The sequence below is a fragment of the Mesoplodon densirostris genome, chromosome 3 (assembly GCF_025265405.1).
Source record: "Mesoplodon densirostris isolate mMesDen1 chromosome 3, mMesDen1 primary haplotype, whole genome shotgun sequence".
Lineage (NCBI taxonomy): Eukaryota > Metazoa > Chordata > Mammalia > Artiodactyla > Ziphiidae > Mesoplodon > Mesoplodon densirostris.
The window spans coordinates 17,008,422-17,031,536 of record NC_082663.1 but is presented as its reverse complement, the minus strand read 5'-3'; the positions used below and the strand labels follow the sequence as shown (position 1 = coordinate 17,031,536).

Genomic DNA, 23,115 nt, shown 5'->3' with positions numbered 1-23,115 from the left:
AAATTGAGAAACCGCTTTGGTGATCAATTTGGGCAATATTTCATAAAGTTAAAGGTTCTCCTGTTCTATAAGCCACTTAGAAGGAAAATTCACATGTGCAGATATTAAATATGCAAATATATTTAAACATTTTTTGTGATCAGTTCCTTTTTTTCCCAGCTTTATTGACAAGTAATTGACATATAACATTGTGTGAGTTTAAGGTGTACAAAGTGTTGATTTGATACACTGATATATTACAATATAATTATCACCATAGTGTTAGCTAACACCTCCATGACTTCACATAATTACCATTTCTGTTTTTGTGGTGAGAACATTTAAGATCTACTCTCTTAACAAATTTCAAGTATATAATACAGTATTATTAACTATAGTTACCATAGTTACCATGCTGTACCATAGAACTCCAGAATGTATTTACCCTGCATCAGTGAAACTTTATGCTCTTTGAACGTCTCCCCATTTCTGCCATCCTCAAGCCACTAGTAAACATTATGCTACTATTCTGTTTCTGAGTTCAGCTATTTTAGATTTCATATATAAGCTATATCATACATATTTGTCTTTCTCTGTGTGATTTATTTCCTTAGCATAATGTCCTCAAGTTTCATCCATATTATTGCAAATGGCAGGATTTTATTCTTTCTCCTGGTGGGGGGAAAAAAAATATATATATATATATAGATAGATAGATAGATAGATAGATAGATAGATAGATAGATAGATATAGATAGATAGATAGATAGATAGATAGATATTGTGAATATATGATTTGTCCTCCTTTGAGCCTTGATGATGCCCCATACATCTCTTCAACTGCTCTCTCTCTTGCTCATCTTGTATTACACCATATTTTCCATGAAGGCTTCATGTCTCATTCATCAGTGTGATCCTCAAAGTTCAGTGCCTGACCCACGGAAGGAATCCAGTAGATGATCAGGAATTTCAACTGGGCAACTGCTCAGAAATGGACTCTGCCATTCCTATAAGCTTCTCTGGTGCAGGCATCAGATGCAGGGCTAGCCAGTGACAGAAATTGTTCTTGCTGCAAGTGCAGTTGGATGCCATTTGAGCATTGTTGTTGTTGTTGTTGTTGTTTTGAGCATTGTTTTAATAGCTAAAAAACTGAAACAATCTAAAGTGAGAGAAAAGGCTTCAAAAAATATGGCGATCTTGCGTGATGGAATGCTGTGTAACAGTCCTGTCATATTAAAGTTAATATCAAATAATCTGATTTACACGTCTCAAGAAGATCATTCATCAAAAATAATGTTAACTGAAAATTTCTAGTTATAGGATGGTACATGGAGAATGATGTCTTTTTAATAAAAATACTTGAGCACAAGGAGAAAAAGTGCTGTATTTTGCTTGTAGATACATACATATATAGAAAAAAAGCATAAAACATTCATGAGAAAGTTGCCTATATTTAGATTCAGGAAGTAGAAATTAATCTTAAAAGGATTGCAAATGTACATGGTAAGACATTTCATTTGTTAAAATTGGGCAGCGAATTCAAAGGTGATCATTATATTATTGTCTCTACCATATATATATATATATATATATATATATATATATATATATATAATATGGCATTTCATAATATAAAATTAGGTAAACATAAGAACATACTTTTAACTAGGCACACTATATATGTATACGATATATAATACATATCTTTAAATAAATTATATGTAATATATAATGTATAAACTATAGTTTACATATCTAAACACGTTTGAAATGTATGAAATGAGTTTCAATATATATATTAACTTATTATATAGTATACAAGTATAATATATAATATTCATTATATAGTATATAAATTAATTATATATGCACATATATATATAGTTGCAAATAATAGTTTATCTTTGCATTCCAGAAAGAAATAATACAAGTTGAAGAGAGATATTTGGTCATTAAAAATGTATGCAGAATATTTTCTAGAGATATAAAATAGCTCAAAATATCACAAAGTATATTTTAAAAACACTAGTTATGTTATATGCTACACATATCCATGTGATGTATGGTTACGTCTGCAAATAAGTGAGGGAAATATTACATTAAATTTTATTCTCTTGATTCCCAAAAAACATAAACAAAGTTATTTTATGTCCTTTGTCTCATCAAATAGCATGTGGATTTACTCTGTCACCCAAGGTCAAAACATTCATTGATTTACAAACTTTTCATCATCATATACTATATCCCAGACTTTTAGCTCTTCAGAAGGTGTTAATTTGATGTAATCACTTTGCTCCAAACCTATTGGTCAAAGGACATTTTTTCTTTAACTCTTATCTAAAAACAGTTTAACCCTAATTTAAACATTTTTAATCTCAACTAAAAAAATGCACTTATGAAATGCTGAAATATAAAATATTTCAAAATTGGCACTATATATTTATTTGTGATTAATGCCAAAGAATTATAAAATATCACTAAATCCACAGTCTACCAATTAACAGCCCACATGACTTCATAAATATTTGAATTTCTATTGTACATCTACACATGAGTTCCTTATCAAAATATTGTAAGATGAATGCCTGGCGTGTAGAGAATAAAAATCAATAACTTTTCTAAATGATTCCTAATTATTTGTCTGTACTATAAATTTTGGAAATAGTCTAACACTTCTCAAATATTTATGCTCTTTTAAATATAGTTTTGTGTATATTTTTCTCCATTTAAATATATCATAATCTACAAAAGACAGACTATGCATTTTTAAAAAAATGCATACATTTGTTTAAAAAACAGCACCATGTTGTGCACATGGAACATAATTTAAATGGATATTGAATGAATAAATGAATAAACTTTTTTAATACAATCCTAGAAGTATGTTTCTACTTCTCTATAAAATGAAGAAAATATTAGTAATAACTACCTGTATGATATTTGTATATAAAGGACACCAGATTATATCTGGCAAAGAATGTACAGAACATTTTAATGTTAGTAATGTATAAATAATTTAAAATGCATGAAAGGCATATTACTTACAAAAAAAGTGTATCATTCTCAAATCCTCTAGTAAATGTCTCATAAAATTCAAGTACGTTTTAATTATTTGTACTCAATGCCATGACATCAAACAATGTGCCACGGTTAGATAAGACACTTATAGGCTCCAACAAATGAAACAAAACTATTCCTGAAAGCATGTGGAGAGGGGCAGAGGGAAGGGAGACAGAAGTGCATGTAGCTCCATTTGGTGAATGAGCTTTCCTCAATAAAAGAAATGTTTGTCTTTATTATCCAGAAATTCCTAATTGAAATGGCATTTCATTTGAAATGTAAGAGCAACAGCCCATGCCCATGGGTTATTATGAGAGGTTGTTATTTAAAATTAGTCATGTTCCCCCCTCACTCTTGCTGCTTTGAAAGTTGAACATAACTAAAATAATAATATATAGATATGAGTTTTATGAGTGTAATTTATGTCTTTCATGGTCTTATTTCATCTGATACATTATTTTCACGTCCATAGCTCTCTATAGAACCTATTTCAGAGAGGTTAAGAGACTTCTTATCTAAGTGTGCCTTACTAATAAATGGTGGAATTGGGATGTGAACAGAAGCTCATCAGATTCGTAATTTCATATTCTTTCCACTGCGGACTCCTGCATTCGTGCTATGAATGGGAGTGAGCAGATTAATTTATAATTCTGAAGTATAAACCAGCAAAACCTTCTAAAAGATTTTATCAGGATCTGCCCCTACTAATTAGGCAGAGACAAAGTCAATGAAGCTTAGAGTAGCAAAGAATGTTTATTCAAATAATTTGACATTCGTGAATCAGATGTCATATTCACAAGTCTCAGACTACGTGAAATATTAATACTAAACTACTCCCAAGAGAAGAGAGGGGTTTAGTGAAATTAAATATTTTATACAAACAAATATTGATATATTATTTCTATATGTAGGCAACACAAAGTAAAAATCTATTCCTTATAAGGTTTCCTGATAAATTCAGTAAGGTCTGAAGTTATAGAAAGGTTAACTGTGCCTTCTCCATCAGTTTTATCAGAACTAGGAGAAAAATAATTTATGTCATTAGGAATGGAGTTTGATCCAGTACACCTAGCAGTTAGGGAGAACTGTTTTCATCCTTATTTTACTGTGGAGGAAACTGAGGGACGGAGAGGTTAAGTAACTTATTTCAGATCACAGAGCAAGTGAGTATAAGCATCCTCCTGAAAATTCAGAAATTTTGCCCCCAGAATTATGTTCTTGACTGTCATTCTGCTATGTTGCCTCTGCTGTAGGTAATATAGTCTTAAGAATATGGCTTTTATTATGTAAATTTGGATTTGCTCCTTTCTGCATCATAACGCACTAATCTAGGCTATGCTACATGGAATATCCATTTTGTCCTCACTCATCTCTGGGTAGGGTGGGAGTGATCCTTTTATTTTTTCATTTATATGTCCCATGCTAATCTAATACTTGAATTGAAAATATATTTTAGGCCAGAATATACATTATCTCTGCAGAAAATAATTCAGCTGATTATAATGATAAGGAGAAATATATTTACTTGTTAGTAGAGGTCTGACACCTGTGTGCATTAATGAAGGATGCCTTAGATGTAGTGAAAAAAAATGCAGAAAATACCAAAAGTTATGGATGTGAAAAACTTACCTCTGTCTCTTGCTTTTCATTTAAAATGAAAGAGAGCTAACCATTCTTTCCTCCTCTGCTCCCATGGTGTTTTCCATTTTCACCTACAATTCTCTCTGGACTCAGTCTACTATGAGTTTTTTAATTTATATGCTAGAAACTCTAATGTTTTTTAAAAATGTAAAGATATCAAAATAACTTAATCATTCTTCACTCTGTAACGCAAATGATCTTAAAGCAGTTTTAGTAAAACCTAATTTTATATGAGTAAAAGATAAATAACCTGACAATTAGTTAAAATGTATTCATCAATCCCCTTGGCAATTATACAGAGTCCTGTATTAGAGAATTTTGGTACTGCTTACATTATCTGTCTTTTTATTACTTTGTTTTCTATAATGGTCATAATTAATTTTTCAAGAAAGTTCCAGGTCATAGCTACATTTCTATTTTCCAGTATCTTCTATGCGGTTAATGGTACCTATTTTTCCTCTCAAATGTAAATTTAAAGACTTTCCTGATATGTGCCTTGGAATAACACATTTATTTGTGAGGTTTTTTTTCCCTTCAAAAGGCATTTTAAATTTTTAATTTGCTCGATTTACTTCTATATCATTCAATAAGAAAAACACTCAACAGGCCTGATTTGATCAGTTAGAGCATTTATTCTCTTATAAAAAGTATAAGTTCTTCCACTTGTGCCACTATAGTTCCCACGACCAAATCTTTGTCCAAAGCCATTATAAAATGTGAATTGAAAGTAACTCTAGCCCATATTTTTAATTTAGGAGGCATTATTAACAATCTCAAAATAAATGTGGCCATATAGAAATAAACTTCAAAGAAAGAAAGAATTTACAATAAAGCTAGAGAGACTATAGGTAAATTTGTCCCTAGTGAATTTGCTGCTGGTGATAGAAAATCATTTCATTCTTCAGGGAAGCTTTTGAAGCAGAAAGGAAAAAAGAGTCGGCATGAACCAGGCTGTGATGTTCTGGTATTTTGTAGATTAGATATCTAAGAAAAAAAAAGTATCGACAAGCAGTATAAGGCATTTTCAAGGTAGAGATTTTTTCTTTTCTTTTTTAGGATTGTAAACTAAACAGATATATGTAAATATGTTATGAAAATTAATGTAGAAGATAAGGGTGATAGAATTTAATGTATTGATAAAATCAGAACAAAAATAACTCATGAAATTGAGACACTCTATTGATTTACGAAGAATGGGAAAATTGCATCATGAAAAGTACTAGCATAATAAGGATTCATTGTTACTTTTTACTAACAAAAAACATAGATATTTATTATGTACAATTAGTCTTAAGACTTAATACAGCAGGTTAGTTTGGTATCTGTAACTATGCTGAGCTAAATGATGAAAATCTTCTGTATTTGTGAAAGTGTGAGTAATTCATGAAGATGTGTATGACTTTGATTGATGGTTAAAAATAAAAACTATAGGGCTTCCCTGGTGGCGCAGTGGTTGAGAGTCTGCCTGCCGAAGCAGGGGACACGGGTTTGTGCCCCGGTCGGGGAAGATCCCACATGATGCGGAGCGTCTGGACCCGTAAGCCATGGCCGCTGAGCCTGCGTGTCCGGAGCCTGTGCTCTACAACGGGAGAGTACACAACAGTGAGAGGCCTGCGTACCGAAAAACAAAAACAAAAACAAAAACAAAAAACAAACAAAAAAAAACTATAGTTACACATTGACAATTAGAAGGGGGATGATGATAATGATGATGATGATAGTAGAGAGATGATATCTGGGTACAAAAATAAAGGATGCCTTAGAAATAATGAAGCAATGCAGCTTATTGACCTTCCTATCTTGGTGATTATGTAACAGGAACTTCAAGCTACTTTCTGCTGATTCACATTTCCTCTATATAGAAGCAAAGGTTCCCAGTTGTTAGGAACAGAGGAATTAAAAGAAATCTGAGGGATTGTGGTTAAGGCAGAGTTGGAGACATGAAATCTTACCCTCCTGATCTTACTTTCAGATGTCAAATGCACACTCTAAAAATTCCTCTCTGGAGGAAGACTATTATATATGACTAAACAGATGCTGCCCAATTCCCACTTCTGAAACTGGTAAGCTGTCAAGAAGATTATATTTAAGAGCACATTAAGAAAGTGATATAAGAAGAGGCTTTAGGAGTTCCTTTCTACATCTTTCTCAAGAATGCCTGAATTCTTGGCATATGTATAATTCATAAGTTTCCACTCTTCTATGGAAGCACCTCTATATCTAAGTAGAGAATAAATACACTGTGCACAGAACTAAACTTTGTAGTCTATGTCATTTTGTTGGGCAAAAATAACTTTTGAAATCAGACAAAAATATTCAATTCTATGAGCCACGCATTTTTAGCTATATGATGATGAGGATAGCCTGCTAGTTGTACCCTAATATTTGATCACCTGTTGTACAATTTAGTGATAAAAATATCCCTTTTGCCTGTCTGCCAGCTAGGGAATACCTTATTCATTATATTTTATATGGCCATGATTAAATTTTAGCAAGCTGGAAATTAGTACGGTGGTATGTGCAGCTCTCCTACAGAATCTTAAGGAGGAAACTGCATGCATTCTTCCCAGTTTCTCTTTACTTTCCCCCCTTGGTTGGGACGTGCAAATACAGGAATCATAATTTTGGACCCAGACATGGAAGCTATGAATTGAGGATGGCAGAGTTGCCATGCTAGAAATAGATTGTTTACCTCTAGAGTCAATAAGACAAAGTACTCTGATACTGTATTTTACCCCTATCTGTTTGTTACAGTAATTTATTCTCTACTTAAAACAATGACCTTAAGCAAGTTTCTTAATCTCTCTGATATTAGGTTCCCTCATTAGACAAAGTGGTAACAGCAAATTTGTAGGGGTGTTGTGACAATTAAAATAACCAAAGACATTATTCAACTTCTGTTTAGCGATATTATCCTATGAAAGTTAAGGTCATGGACTTCGGTATTTTACCAGCCTTTGTGTGAGTCTGTCTTAGCTATTTGCTGTCCTACACAAGTAAGATTAACTTTCCATAACCTCAGTTTACCCTCTATTAAATGGTATAATGCCTACCTCATAAGATTTTTAAACTATGTCCATATGTATTATTAAACTTACTGTGAAACATGAAAATTTAGTATTTTTTTTCTAGCCTAAAGGGAGAACATCTTTTGTTTATGCAGAGACAAAATTTTGGATAAGAGTATTGAATATGATTTCTGACCAGTAGAAGACAGCTTTGGATCCAGTGGAAGGAGGTTGTATCTTTATATAACACAAGTAGATAAAGACGGGATGGGCTGTTCCCTAAAATCCATTGGCTGGAGATGAGATACCAGTAAGAGAAGATGGTACCTTATTGGCCACAGCGTCCATGAGGGACTTACGGAGAACAGGGAAATATATTTTTGTTTCTGTGTTTTGCAGTGTGTCTGTCTTTTGGTGTACTGTCTTTTGAGTTTCCAGGTGATTCTTCATAGAGAAAGTTTCCTGAGCTCTGTGTTAAGACAGGAACACAATAAAACCAGAGGTTACCCATGCAAAGACAGCTCATATAGGTTCAACTATTAAAAACAATACATTAATACTACTTATTGCAGAACTGGAATAGCAGTTACTCAAAAAACACCTACTAGTTATGTACTATTATGTTTATTTTTTTAAGCTTAATTACTTTTTAAAAAAAATTATTTATTTTTGGCTGCATTGGGTCTTCGTTGCTGTATGTGGGCTTTCTCTAGTTGCGGTGAGTGGGGGCTACTCTTTGTTGTAGTGTGTGGGCTTCTCATTGTGGTGGCTTCTTTTGTTGTGGAGCACGGGCTCTACGCACATGGGCTTCAGTAGTTGTAGCATGCAGGCTCAGTAGTTATGGCACACGGGCTTAGTTGCTCTAAGGCATGTGGGATCTTCCTGGACCAGGGATCAAAACTGTGTCCCTTGCATTGCCAGGTGGATTCTTAACCACTGCACCACGAGGGAAGTCCCTACTATGTTTATTTTTAAATGTGAATAGCTTATGTGAACCGAGATTTTGCTTCTGTGTTCAATACCATATGCTCAGAACATAGATGACTACAGAGAGCATACTCAGTAATATTTCTGAATGAGTAAATAAATAACAAATGAGTGAATTATTAAATGTATGATTACGTGAATAAAATAATGGACAAATGATGACTGATTAAATAGATAGATGAATGATAGTTATCAAGATGTCATTTACATAGTTTCTTAAATATGAGGAATTTATGGTCTCATTGACATTTTTGTTGCTCTTTTGCATTTTATCAAGGTGTAAGTGACATGTAATAAGCTCAATTAAGCATGTGACTTTGTAAGGTTTGTCATACATATACATAGTCAAAAAGATCAGAATATCCACCACCCCCAAATTTCCTCATGGCCGTTGAGAATCCTTTCTGCCTGCTCCATCTATTACCATAGATAAGTTGCATTTTCCAGTGTTTAATATAAATGACATCATGAAGGAAGTGCTCTATTTTGGCTGGCTTCTTTTAATCAGAATAATTATTTTGAGATTTATCCATGGTGTAACATATATAAATAGTTGTGGTTTTGATTTTTTGCTGCAAATGATTCTACAGTGTGTATATAATGTGGTGTGTTTATCCACCCACCTGTTAATGGAGAGAGACTAGAGCTATTTCATGGTTTTGGCTATAACAAATAAACTTCTAAGAACATGCGTGAACAACTCTTTATATGAACACATGCTTTCCTTCTTCTTGGAAAAATACTTAGGAGTGTCAAGCCTGGATCATAGAGTGCTGTATGTTAATCTTTCTAAGAAATGGGCAACTGTATCATTTTACATTCCCACCAGTAGTGTACGGGAATCCCAGTGTTCCTTCACATCCTTGCCAGCATTTGGCATGGCCAGTCTTTATTATTATTATAAAAAAAATGTTGTGATATCTCATGACACTTTTAGTTGAATTTCTCTAATGACTAATAATGTTGAGTGTTTTACCTTGTGCTTATATTCCTTCTTCTCTGGTAAATTGTTTCATCAAATATTTTACTTACATATTTTATTGGATTGTTTTTTATTATTGATTTAGTTTCTTAAATATTCTGGAGAAAAGTTCTTTATGACATATATGACTTATACAAAATTTCACCCAGTATACAACTTATTTTTTCATTCTCTTAACAATATTATCCAAAGAACAATTTTTAAAATTTTGATGAAGTGCAGTTTATCAATATATCCCTGAATGGATCATGCTTTTGATATTGTATCAAATTTTTTTTTTTTTGCCTAACTCAATGTCACAAAGTATTTAAATATTTTTTCCAGTTTTACACTTTTAGTTTCACTGTTAGTACTATGGTTTATTTTGAGTTAATTTGTGTATATATGTGAGTTATTGAAGGATGCTTACTTAACTGTGCATTTATATCAATATCTCCTGCTTCATTTGCTGAAAAGAATATAAATTCTCCCCTGCATTGTCTTTGCATATTTGTTGAAAATCATTTGGCCATGTATGTATGTATATATTCAGGGTCTCAATATTATTTTTCAATAATGTATCTGTCTGTCTTTGTGCAATACTATACTGTCTTGAGTACAAAAACTTTATAATTAGTCTTGAAATGGGGCAGTGTTAATCCTACTGGGCATTTAAATGACAATATGTTAAACCTATGGATTAATTTTGGAGGCTAAACATCTTAAAATATTGAGTCTTTTGACCCATACACAGTTATTTCTCCTTATAATTATGTTTTCTATATTTTTTCTTAGCCATATTTAATTTCTCTTATTCATGTACAGGTACTTCATATCTTTTTAACATTTGTTCCTAATTATATATAATAGTTTTATACTATTTAAATAATATTCTTGGTTTCAATTTTTGTTTTTTGGTTACTCGTATACAGAGATAAAATTGATGGTTGATCTTATATCCTTTCATCTGGCTAAACTGACTTTTATGTTCTAACAATATTTTTGTAGATTCAATAGGATTTTTTACATAGATAATAATAATATCTCTGAATTCACACAATTTTACTTCTTTCGAATCCAGAGACCTTTTATTTACATTTTTTACCTTATTTCCTAGGGTAAATATTTCAGTAAAATGTAAAAACAGCTGATGATAGCATACACTTTTGTCATGTTCCTGATGTTAGGAGGGGAAGCATTCCATCTTTCAAATTTAATCATGAGGTGTTAGATGTAAGTTTTTCATAGATGACCTTTATAAGATTAATATGCTTCCTTCTGTTTCTAGGTTGCTGGTAGTTTTTTATTTATTTGTTTTTATTTTTTTGTTTTCTTTTATCAGTAATGAGTGTTGGATTTTGCTAGTGTTTTGTTTTATGTCTATTGAAATGTTTGTGTTTTAATTTTTAGTTTTAGTTTAATATGGTAAATTGCATTCATTTTTAAAATGTTAAATTTGCATTGCATCCTTGTGATACTTGCAACTTGGTCATGATGTTTTGGTCTTTCATATGTTGCTGGATTTGATTTGCTAATATTTCTTTAGAATTTATCTGTGTTCATGAGTGATATTTACCTGTACTTCTATAGTAATATTTTTGTCTTATTTTGGAATCAGGTGGAATTACAGAATGATTTGGAAAGTATTTTAGTCCATCCTCTTCTATTTTCTGGAAGAGATTAGGTAGAATTGCTTATTATTATTATTATTTTTTTAACGTTTGATTGAATTTACCAGTTAAGCCCTCTGGGCCTGAAGGCGTTTTTGTTCTTGGAAAAGTTTAAAATACAACTTCAGTCTTTTAATAGATACAGGGCTATTTGTATTATCAATCTTTTTTGAGTGAAGTAGAAGGGTATTACTTGGGAATAACAGAGAATTGCAATTAGGACAAGTAGGCTCTGTTGAACCATAGGCTGGTCCATGAACAGAGGAGAGGGGTTACTTTTATACAGGAAAGAAAGCACTTGGGGAGGGCTGCAGTGGTTCTTCACAGGCTAAAGGCAGTGGACAGCTGGTTGTTTCTGGGTCTGGGGAAATCTTTCTTCCTGGTGGGGTCTGCAAGCTGTGGTGAGTGATGTGTGGGTGAGAGTTGCCCCTTGGGACCTCACTACTCCTTTTTTTTTTTTTTTTTGAGGTACGGGGTCCTCTTACTGTTGTGGCCTCTCCCACTGCAGAGCACAGGCTCTGGACGTGCAGGCTCATGGACCCAGACACTCTGCGGCAGTTGGGATCTTCCCAGACCAGGGCACAAACCCTTGCCCCCTGCCTCGGCAGGCGAACTCTCAACCACTGCACCACCAGGGAAGCCCTCACTACTCCTTTTTAAATGAGGTTTCCTTTACTCATTTTCACACCTTCAATATGCATTGTGTAGGAAGAGAGAAAATAAAGATATCCACATAAACCTTTTTATAATTTAATATTTGCATTTCTTCCAATACTTGTGTAGAGATGTGAACATTTAAGTGCAGTTGACCCTTGAACAACTCATGTTTGAGCTGCTTGGGTCCACTTATATGTGTTTTTTTTCCAATAAATATACAGCTGGGACCTCCATATCTTTGGCTGAAGATTCAATCAACTGTGGATGGTGTACTGTGTTTAAGATCCACAGCTGGTTGAATTTGGGGCTGTGGAATCCACAGATATGAGGGCCTGACTATGGAACTTGTGGTCTGTGGATTTTGGTATCCGAGGCAGGTCATAGAACCAATCCCCTGTGGATACCAAGGGATAACTGTGTTATGTTGTATAATATTTTATTAATAGCATCTACTCTTGAAGGACTTGTTTTTGGTTACTAAGCATTCGAATATGTGATTTACTGACATCTCATGACTCTTTATCCCTGTGATTATCTTGACTGTTAGTTATTATTACTTATACTTTTTAAATGAGAAAATCAAAACTATGGAATATTTCCATTGTTTAATACTACAAAGATGTCACACTCCAAAGCACCCACTTTTATTGTCATATTTTAATGTGGTGTCAATCAGAAAAAGAGTAACAGCCTGTCATGGCTACATGAAAGAAAAGTCTATGGGCTAACTTAATGTAAATATAGCCCAGTAGATTGTTCTAAATCTACTCATTTTCTAAAATAGCCCATTGACAATATGTGATGCTGTTTGTTACTCCATTTTTCTTCCATTTTAATTTGAGCATAGTATTAGCATTGTGCCCTGTATGAATATTTCCTCTTTCCCCTTCCCTTCTCTCTCCCTGCCTCAATCCATTTCTCTTTCTTTCATTCCTTTCTTTCTTTTCTTCTTCAATATTGAGTACCTGTGGACAGATTATTTAAATAAAGAAGAAATAAGCCATTACCAATGCTTTGCATCTCTCTGAATTCCTACTGTGGTCAGTGATCCTTCTTCCTTTTGCATAAATAATGACTCTGGTAGAATAAAATACATTATGCTGGAATGTACGAATGCATTTGGGAGGCAGAAAAGAAAATTAGCTTTTGTCCCCCTTTGTATTCGTACTCTTACCTTCCAATTCACACATGTTTCCTCTATGTTGTCAAATCCACTGATAATTCACCCACTAAAAAACTTGATTCCTATGCTATTTTTTAATTTCCAGATGGTATTCTTTCAGATGTCTGTTCATTCTTAATGGCTTTTTGTTATTCAAGCATCTTTGTAATTACATCCTTTATTCCTATAATCAGTTTGTGTGCAGTATAATCTTTTTCCTATCTGATTGTACATCTGCAGTTTTTCTCAACTTCATTTCTCACTTGTGCTTGTCTAGGCGCCTTTTCATGTATTTCATTTTTATTGTTGTTGTGAATACATACTTAGTTTTCATGGGTAGTATTCCTGTGGGCCCCACTTAATGAAGCTTTCTTCTATAGAGCATGTGCATCTACCAATATCTCATCTGATAATAGGATCCTGTCCCTGTCCCTGGACTGCTTCAACTCAACTCTCTTCCTATAATTTTGTCAGAGAGATGGTGTAGTAACCATTCCAAGCATCTTCATCTTCACAGCCTGGTTGTCATGGGAGTTTACCTGTTGTTCCAGTCTGAATCTTTGCCCTTTCTGGTTCGTGGTCTCTCCCATTCACTGTTGCTCCTGTCCAGTCTCCCAGCATCTGCTGCCTCAGCTCTGAGCACCACTTTGGTGCCCAGACATTCCAAGGATTTTGGGCCCTGGCTTTTGGGCTCTGAAATATAAGCATTTGTCTGCTTTAGCTTCTCATCACCTCCCTACCATCCTAAACTCTTGTGGCTTTGGAGGGATTCTTGAAGACCAGCAGTATCTCCAAGTGATTGATACCCTGGATCTTGTTGAGTAGAGAAAGGGTTCCACAAAATGATCCAAGAAGTTCTTTCTTTCTTTCTTTTTTTCTTTTCAATATACGTGTATGGGAGGTGAGTGTTTATTGGCTTTTCCTTAAAATATTGATGTTTATAGAAGTGTTTTTGGCTCTCTTACCTGTTTTCTGGATTTAATTACCATCTATGAGAGTCTTTAGATTTATAGTCCATATCTTTTATTTTCTGATGTGCCATTTATCTCTCTACTGCCCATATCTACTTATGAGTTTCCAGATAGCTCAATACTCATTTTCCCCAACTATTATCATATTTGTATCTTCTCTTTTAAAACCATCGCCTACATTTTAGTGTCTCCTGCATTACTTTTCACCTGTAAAATACATAATCCTCCCAGTCTCTAAGTTAGTAAACAAATTGCCACCCATGACTCTACCTCTTCTTTCTTATGTTATAAAATCAATCTATTTTTAGGTTTTGAATATAATGCCTATTTACTGTCTCTCTAATGTGTCCCTGTGTTGCATCTCGAACCTGTGTGTGTGTGTGTGTGTGTGTGTGTGTGTGTGTAGCCTCTTAAATTGTCAGGCTTTCTGCAGTCTGCCCCTTCTAAATCAAATTCTACATTGCTTTATCACTCTAAAATTCAATTTTGCTTCTGTCATTTGCTCTCTCTCTCTATATATATACACCTCCCTTCCAAGGTCAACATAATTGCTCAGAGTTTTTTTCTTTTTTCAATAAAAACCTTTAAACTCCTTGACATGTCATTCAGGAACCTGACCCCTACCAACCTCTTCAGACTTATCCTGATCTGATCTTGTATTGTAGGCTCTAGAACTTAAGCACGAATGTCATTTTATTTGTCCTTGAATTTGCACTTACTTTTATATTGCCTAGTCCTTAATAGTTGTTAAAGTTAGTTGGTGCTTAGTAAGTGTTCAATATATAGCTGCTGACATATAAAATAGACAGATGAAGTCACTTTTATGTACTCTCCAATCATGTATATATAGATGGGATCTATGTAAATAATATAGGATACATTAAGAATATCAGAAGAAAAATATAATAGAAATATTATACAATTTATCAACTTTGTTCACATTCAAGAGGAGACATATAATTAATGTTTAAACTTAAATAAGTTGGATATTTAATGTATGACTATTGCAGAAGATGTGAAAATGTATCTACAATTTAGGACATTTAGACTTTTCATTAACTATATATGTGTATATGTAATAATGTCATTTGGCTAAAGTGTAAGAGTCCAGGTTCTGAAGTTAAAGGATTCAAAAATAAATTGTCTTACTTAATAGCTTTGTAACCTTGGGAAAAATTAATTAATGGCCACTTGATTTGGTTTGTTAATTTAAAAAATAGGGGTGTAAAAATAGTATTTAACTCATCGCCTCATCGAGTTACTGTAAGAAAATAAATGTCAGTCTTTTAGCAGGATATATGACGCAGGCACCTGTATAATATTCCTACTGCTGCCATAACAAATTATCACAAACTTAGTGGCTTAAATAACATGAATTTATTGTCTCACAGTTCTGGAGGTCAGAAGTCTTAAACTTTAAGTGGCAACATAGCTGCATTCCTTTTGGAGGCTCCAGGGGAAAATCTGTTTCTTTCCAAGCTTCCAGAAGCTGCCTACTTCCCTTGACTTGTAGCCCATTCCTAAATCTTTAAGCCAAGCAGTATAGCATCTTCAAATATTTCTCTCTCTGTGTCTCTCTCACTGACTTTTGCTTCTGTCATCACATGTTTTCTTTTACTCTCCTGCCTCTTTCTTTCTCTTATAAGAACACTTATTACATTGGGCACATGGGGATAATGCAGGACTATCTCCCCTTAATTTGTTCACATCAGCAGAGTCTATTCTTTCATGTATTGGGGTGGCCAAAAAGTTTGTTCCAGAACATCTTTGGCCAACCCAATAAAATGACATTAATAGGGCATGGGCATTTAGAGAGTATAGTAACTGCAAAATAAATGTGGTTTCTATATTGTTTGTAAGAAAAAGAGTGACAGTAGGGTTCTATCAATCCAAAGTTGTCTCCAGATACTAATTAATTAATTGTTGAATTTAGTTTTATAAGATCTTGGAAGGAACATTTTAAAGGAAGAGTAGTCAAATAGATCCCACAAAGAGAATACAGAATGGAAAAGAATCTGAACATTTCTTTATCTAGTAAGCTGTAGAAAAATTATAAACCTTTACTTTTGAAGGTAGAATTTCTATTTTCAAGCTCTAAGTTTTAAGTCCTACAAGGCAACTTGAAATAATTCATTGTTCTTACCAAATTTCTAAGTATTCTTTTTTCTTACCAGGCCTAATATAATTAAGAACAATGTCTGGGTATAAGTGAAAAGGGTCATGTTCAAAACCTTATTAACATTGCACCTGAAATGATGGGTCATTTTACCTCACTCATTTGCCAAAATAACCATTAGTAAGTTGAGGAAATTTTGAGGTAGGCTTTACAGCATTCTTGTTGTATTTCATTTTAGATTGTAAGCTCAATGGCAGGGATACTATATCAATGATTATGTTTTTATGTAGTAACCATTGCAGTATATTCTTGATGGTTAATACATTTTTATAATTGTTAATAATAAGAAAGAGTTACACTTACATGCAATATCAGGGACGTATTATAAGTGCATACTTTGAAGATATTTGAAAACTCTGTAAACCATCCCAATCAAGATAATGAAAACATTGCACTCAATCACTTGCACCCCTCATTCTGATAACCACTGATCTGATTTATCTAACTATAACTTAGTTTTATCTAGTCTATACTTTTATACAAATGGAACAAATATATATGCTTTTTTGCACTTGGCTCATTTTATTCAGCATACTGTTTTGAGATATAGCCTTATGCTTCAGCAGTGGATTAATTATTTCCCCAGTGCTCAGTGACTTAAAACCATAAAGATTTATTGTCTCATAGTTTCTGCAAGTCAAGAATTCAGGCTTGGCTTCTCTAGGTGTCTCTGATTCAAAATCTTTCATAAGCCTATGATTAAGTTGTCTGCTGGGGCTGCAATCATCTTAAGGAAAAAGTGTGCAGAAAATCCACATCCAAGTTCACTCACACATCTGTTAGCAGGCCTCAGGTCCATGCTGTGTACTGGCAGGAAATATCAGTTTTTTGCCAGGGATTCTTATGCATGATAGCTTGCTTCCCTCAGGGTTCCAAGAAGGAAAGAAAGTAACAAAGAGTTGCACATGACAAGAATGGACACACATGACAGAAGCCAATGTCTTTTTATAAATATTTTTTCAAAATGACATCCTATCACTTTTATCTAATTAGAAGGAGTTACTGTGTCCCATTCATACTTTAGAATGGGGATTATATAAGTGTGTAAACAGCAGGAGATGATAATTATTATGGGTAATTACAATAGCTGCCTATCACAGTCTGCTCACTGACACCCCAGAGATTCATGTTTTTCCTACAAAATACATTCATTTCCACACAGGGTACCCACAAGGATCATCCCATTACAGTGTTATCTCAACACCCAGCATTTTGTCATCTAGTTCAAGACCAGCTGTAGATGAGGCTCCTTGGGTGTAGGTCCTTAAGCACATATCCTCCAGTATAGTTCTTCTTGATCTGCCATTCTGTGAAAATCTAAAGATGTCATTTGCCCACCACATACACAATGATGGGAGAGGCATAAGAAAACTAATAAATATTCAGAAAGGACAAAATTGGAGACACAAGGGAGTACCTGGTCCATAGCAAATTTGAAATTCTGTCAGGCAAATACTGGCAGTTCCTTAATTAGGTCTCAAAGTGTAGGAATAATTTTCATGACACCACCCTCAGGATTCTCTTTTCCGCAGGCCATGTCATCCTTCCTCTTTTTGTATAAAAGTTAGAATGTGTTTGAGGTAAGTCATTTTATTAGCTGGCATCTTGCTATTAGAATTTTGGACATCATTAGCTTCTTTTCCTTAAATTTTTGAAGAAATGTCCCTATTAAATTACAGTGTTTCACTAAATTAAATTATGAAGTTTTGTTATGACCTTTGTTGAAATTTAAGTTATAATATATAAGTATGTGGGGTCTATTCTTTGACTCTCTATTCTGTCTCTTTAACCTGTATGTCTGTATTTACACCAATGTAGTTTTCTTTTGAGACCTGAAATCAAATAGTGGAAATCTGCCAATTACATTTCTCTTTTCCCAAACTATTTTGACTATTATAAGTCATTAGTAATTTCCATATATTTTTTAGAATCAGCTTGTCAATTTGTACAAACAGGCCCATGGTGGTATTGATTAGTATTTCATATACCCTATAGATCAATTTTAGCAAAAAAATATATATATATAATTTTGTGGACACTTCCAATCTATGAATATGCTAGAGCTTTCTTTTTGTTCTGTTCTAAAAAAAAAATAATTAGCAGTAGTTTGTAGTTTTCAGTAAAGAGAACGTCACATATCTTTAAAAAAAAATATTCCTGGTCTTCCTTGGTGACTCAGTGGTTGAGAATCTGCCTGCCGATGCAGGGGCCATGGGTTCGTGCCCCAGTCCAGGAAGATCCCACGTGCCGCAGAGCAGCTGGGCCCATGAGCCATGGTCGCTGAGCCTGCATGTCTGGAGCCTGTGCTCTGCAACAGGAAAGGCCACAACAGTGAGAGGCCCACATATCGCAAAAAGAATAAATGAATTAAAAAAAAAATCCTAAGTATTTAGGCTTTTGGGTGTTTTCATAAATGGTATTGCTAAATGTTTTAATTTTGTTTGTTGCTAGTATGTAGAAATGCATTCAATTTTTAAATATTGTCTTTGAATCCTCTGACTTTGTTAAATTCACCAGAAGTGTACTCTGTGTGTGTGTGTGTGTGTGTGTGTGTGTGTGTCTATGTGTCTATATACATAGATTCCTTAGTATTTTACAGGGAGATGAACATATTATCTGTGAGTACAGGGAGGTTTACTTCTTTCTTTCTAATCTGTAGAGTTTTTCTTTTTGTTTTTCTTTTGATTTATTGTAATGTCTAAGACTTTCAATACAATTCTGAATATAAGTAGTAAAAATGCATGTACTTACCTTCTCAGTCTTAGCAGGAAAGGTATTTGTATATTTGTCTTTCATGACGAAGTCTGATGGTTAGCTTTACCTGTTTAAGTACTGATTATGAGGTTGACAGTTTCCTTCTATTTTTAATGTGTTTAGTATATCATGAATGCACATTGACTTCTGTTGAATGCCTTTTGTGCATTCATTGAGATAACCATATAATTATTCCCCTTAATTATGTTAAAGTGGTTAATTTCATTTCTTGGTTTTTGAGTGTAAAACAATCTTTTCATTAATGTGATAGACTTCACTTGCTCATGGTATGCTACTCATTTCATATAATTCTGAATTTGATTTGCTAATTAATATGTAATGACAAATATTCCATTTATTTTTACAAGGGGGTATTGGACTCTAACAGTTTCTTGGTTTAATATCAGAATAACATTGTTTTCATAAAATATATTTGGAAGCAGTCTCTATTTTCTAGAAGGAGCTATGTCATGTTGGTATTTTCTTTTGCCTTAAATGTTTAACATTGCCTTAAATGTTTAAAAACATCCACTGGTGAAATTGTCTGTGGCTCAAGCAGGTGTTCTCAACTGGTGATAATTTTGCTCCACAGGTAAAATTTAGGAATGTCTAGAGACTGGAAGAAAATGCTACTGGCACAAAGTGGTATAGGCTAAGAATTCTAGTAAACATCCAACAACATGCAGGATGGCCTCCCTCAGTAAGAATTATGTGGTCTAAACTATCAAAAGTTTTGAGTTTGTGAAATACTGGCTTAAAGTTTTCTTTATGGCAAGGATGTAGATTATAAAAACAATTACTTTAAAATATAACTAACTATATATCAGATTCCTTATGTGGCCTTTTCTGACTTGGTTGTGTGGGAAGTTCTAAACTAAACTTCATATTTAATTGCTTTAGCAAGATTCAACCAGGATTATTTAATAGCATTCTTTCTCTCTTCCTTTTCTTTGTAATTTTAACCTTTCTTCTTTATCTTTTGGCTCTTCTATTTATTGGACCCGAAGTTTTATTGTAAGTTGTCTCAAATGCTTTTTGAAAGTCGATGAATGTAAAAAATAATGTAAAAAAATAAATATGTAAACTAAAAAAAAAAACCCAAAAAACCAAAAAAAAACTTTTTTTCCATTTTTTTTTAGTCAGTTTTGATGAATTGTGTTTTTAAGAAATTTGTCCATTTCAAATGAGTTAACATTTTTGGTAGAAACTTATTTTTATTTATTTTCTTATTGACATTTTAATGCTTGTGTTATCTGTCATGGGATTCCTGATACTGGGAAATTTCTTTTTCTTTATTTTAAAAATTTTATGTTTTTGTCTTGCTAGGATTTTGTAAATTTAAGAACTTTTTGTAATAACTAAATTTTGACTCTTAAAATATTCTTCATTTATCTTTTTTTTCCCTTTTAAAATGTCTTTTCTTAACTGTATTTTTTGTTTTTTAGTCTACATTCCTGAAGTTTAATTTTCTCTTTTTTCTATCTTCTTGATGTGGAAATTTAAATCACTGCTTTTGGGCACTTTCTGTAATACAGTGGACCCTTGAATGACATAGGTTTTAACTGCATGGGTCCACTTATACACAGATGCTTTTTCAATAAATACTTACTACAGTACTACACAATACATGGTTGGTTGAATCCATAGATACAGGACCATGGATATGGAGGGCCAACTATAGTTATCTGTGGATTTTCAGTCCCCCAATCCCATGTTGTTCAAGGGTCAATTGTATATACAGTTAAACCATAAATTTCTCTCTAAACATAGCTTTAGCTGCATTCCATACTTTTTGATATATTGTGTTTTCCTTATATTTCAATTCAATGTGTTGTTAATTCTCTGTGATTTTCCTTCCAGGTTTATTGAGATATAACTGATGTACTGCAGTGTATAAGCACAGCATAATGATTTGACTTACATACGTCTATGAAATGATTATCACAATAAGTTTAGTGACTACCCATCATCGCATATAGATTCAAAACTAAAGAAAAAGAAAACAATTTCCTTGTGATGAGAACTCTTAGGATTGAGTCTCTTAACAACTTTGATATATAACATACCACAGTGTTAATTATATTTATCATGTTGTACATTACATCCCTGGTACTTATTTATCTTGTAACTGGAAGTTTGTATTTTTTTTTAACCTACACGGAAGGTTCTGTGTTTTTATTGATTAGAATTGTGTACAGTTGTAATCCTTCCATCATACACATAATATACAGTAACTCTCAAATATCTGATACTAAAATAACTTACTGACAAATTCTAATATTGAACACAGAATATTTCTATCTCTATTAAAAATTAAAAAAAAACCACTGAGTATCTTGGAAAATTTAAATTCAGACTGTTATTTCACAATTTAGAAATCCGAGTAATCCAACTTTAAGATGACTTTCTCATTGTTGAAGCTTGCTCTGTCAGTGTGCGATTTGGGACTTCCTCTTGTCTCAAGCCATTCCTGCATATGATGTACTTTGGAGGTGGGGCCTTGCAATTGTCCTTGTACTGTGCCCTGGTCAGTGTTCTGGAGCCAGCCTACTAATCTGAGCTTTTTACTCTCAGCCTGAGTGTACTTGCGGAAAAAGTCACCTTGTACTTTCCCAAAAACTTCAAAATCCACTGATATCAGGGTGTACCCTTCTGCCATACTCATGCTCAGACCTCGTCCTCCTCTCTGGTGGACTACCCCAGAGACCACTAGGCCAATGGTTCCCCCGGTTGCCGGAAGTTTGTATCTTTTGTTCGCCTTCATCCAATCCCCACTCTCCCTACATCCACCTCTGGTAACAACAAGTTGGATCCCTATTACCATGAGTTTGCTTGTTTGTTTTCTTTGAAATATAATTGACCTTCAACACTATGTTAGTTCCTATTATACAACATAGTGATTCAGTAGTTCTATACACTTCAAAATGATCACCATGATAAGTCTAGTTCTATGTCACCAAACAAAAATATTACATTGTTATTGACTATATTCCCCTCACTGTACATTTTATACCTGTGACTCATTTATTTCACAATTGGACGTTTATGCTTCTTAATCCCCCTCACCTCATCTTCTTTCCTCTCTCCACTACCTCCCCTCTGGCAACCACCAGTTTGTTCTCTGTGTCTATAACTGTTTTTGTTTTGTTATTTTTGTTCATTTGTTTTCATTTTTAGATTCCACATATGAGTGAAATCATTCAGTATTTGTATTTTCTGTTTCACTTATTTCATACCATAATACACTCACGTCCATCCATGTTGCTGCAAATGACAAGATTTCATTCTTTTTTTTATTGCTAATATTCCATTGTGTGTTTGTATATACACCACGTCTCCTTTATCCATTCATCTATTGATAAGCATTGAGGTTGCTTCCAATATCTTGGCTATTGTAAATAGCCAAGAACATAGGGGTGCATATGTCTTTTCTAATAATGTTTTTGTTTTCTTCAGATAACTAGCCAGGAGTGGAATGACTGGATCATCTGACAGTTTTATTTTTAACTTTTTGATGAATGTCTATATTATTTTTCATAGTGGCTGCTCCAATTTGCATTCCCACCAACAGTGCATGAGGGTTCCCTTCTCTCCTCATCCTTGCCAGCACTTGTTATTTGTTGTTTTTTTGATAATAGCTATTCTGACAGGTGTGAGGTGATATCTCATTGTGGTTTTGATTTGCATCTCCCTGATGATTTTTGATGCTGAGCATCTTTTCATGTGCCTTTTGGCCATCTGTATGTCTTCTTTGGAAAAAATGTCTATTCAGGGCCTCTGCCCATTTTTTAATCAGTTTTTTTTGATGTTGAGTAAAATGAGTTATGTATTTTGGATATTAACTGCTTATTGGATATATAGTTTGCAAATATCTTCTCCCATTCAGTAGGTGACCTTTTCATTTTGTTGATAGTTTCCTTCTTTGTGTAAGAGCTTTTAAGCTTGATGGAGTCCCATTATTTTATTTTTGTTAAGTCTTCTTCTGACTTCTTTATGGCTTATGGTTTATTTAGAGGTGTGTTATTTAACTCCAAATATTTGTCATTTTCTATATATCTTGTTTTGATTCATTTGTATTTTTCCATTTTC

General features: G+C 33.5%; 2 protein-coding genes across 3 annotated transcripts in view; one reads left to right on the top strand and one right to left on the bottom strand.

Annotated features, from left to right (window-relative positions):
* Positions 1-23,115, top strand: part of CDH18 (cadherin 18) — a 333,943-nt gene that overhangs the window by 48,948 nt on the left and 261,880 nt on the right. The gene's annotated exons all lie outside the window — the stretch shown is intronic.
* Positions 21,398-21,691, bottom strand: LOC132485124 (acylphosphatase-1-like). The gene has a single exon (XM_060091601.1). It carries the CDS (start codon positions 21,689-21,691, stop codon positions 21,398-21,400), a length of 294 nt encoding a protein of 97 aa, XP_059947584.1.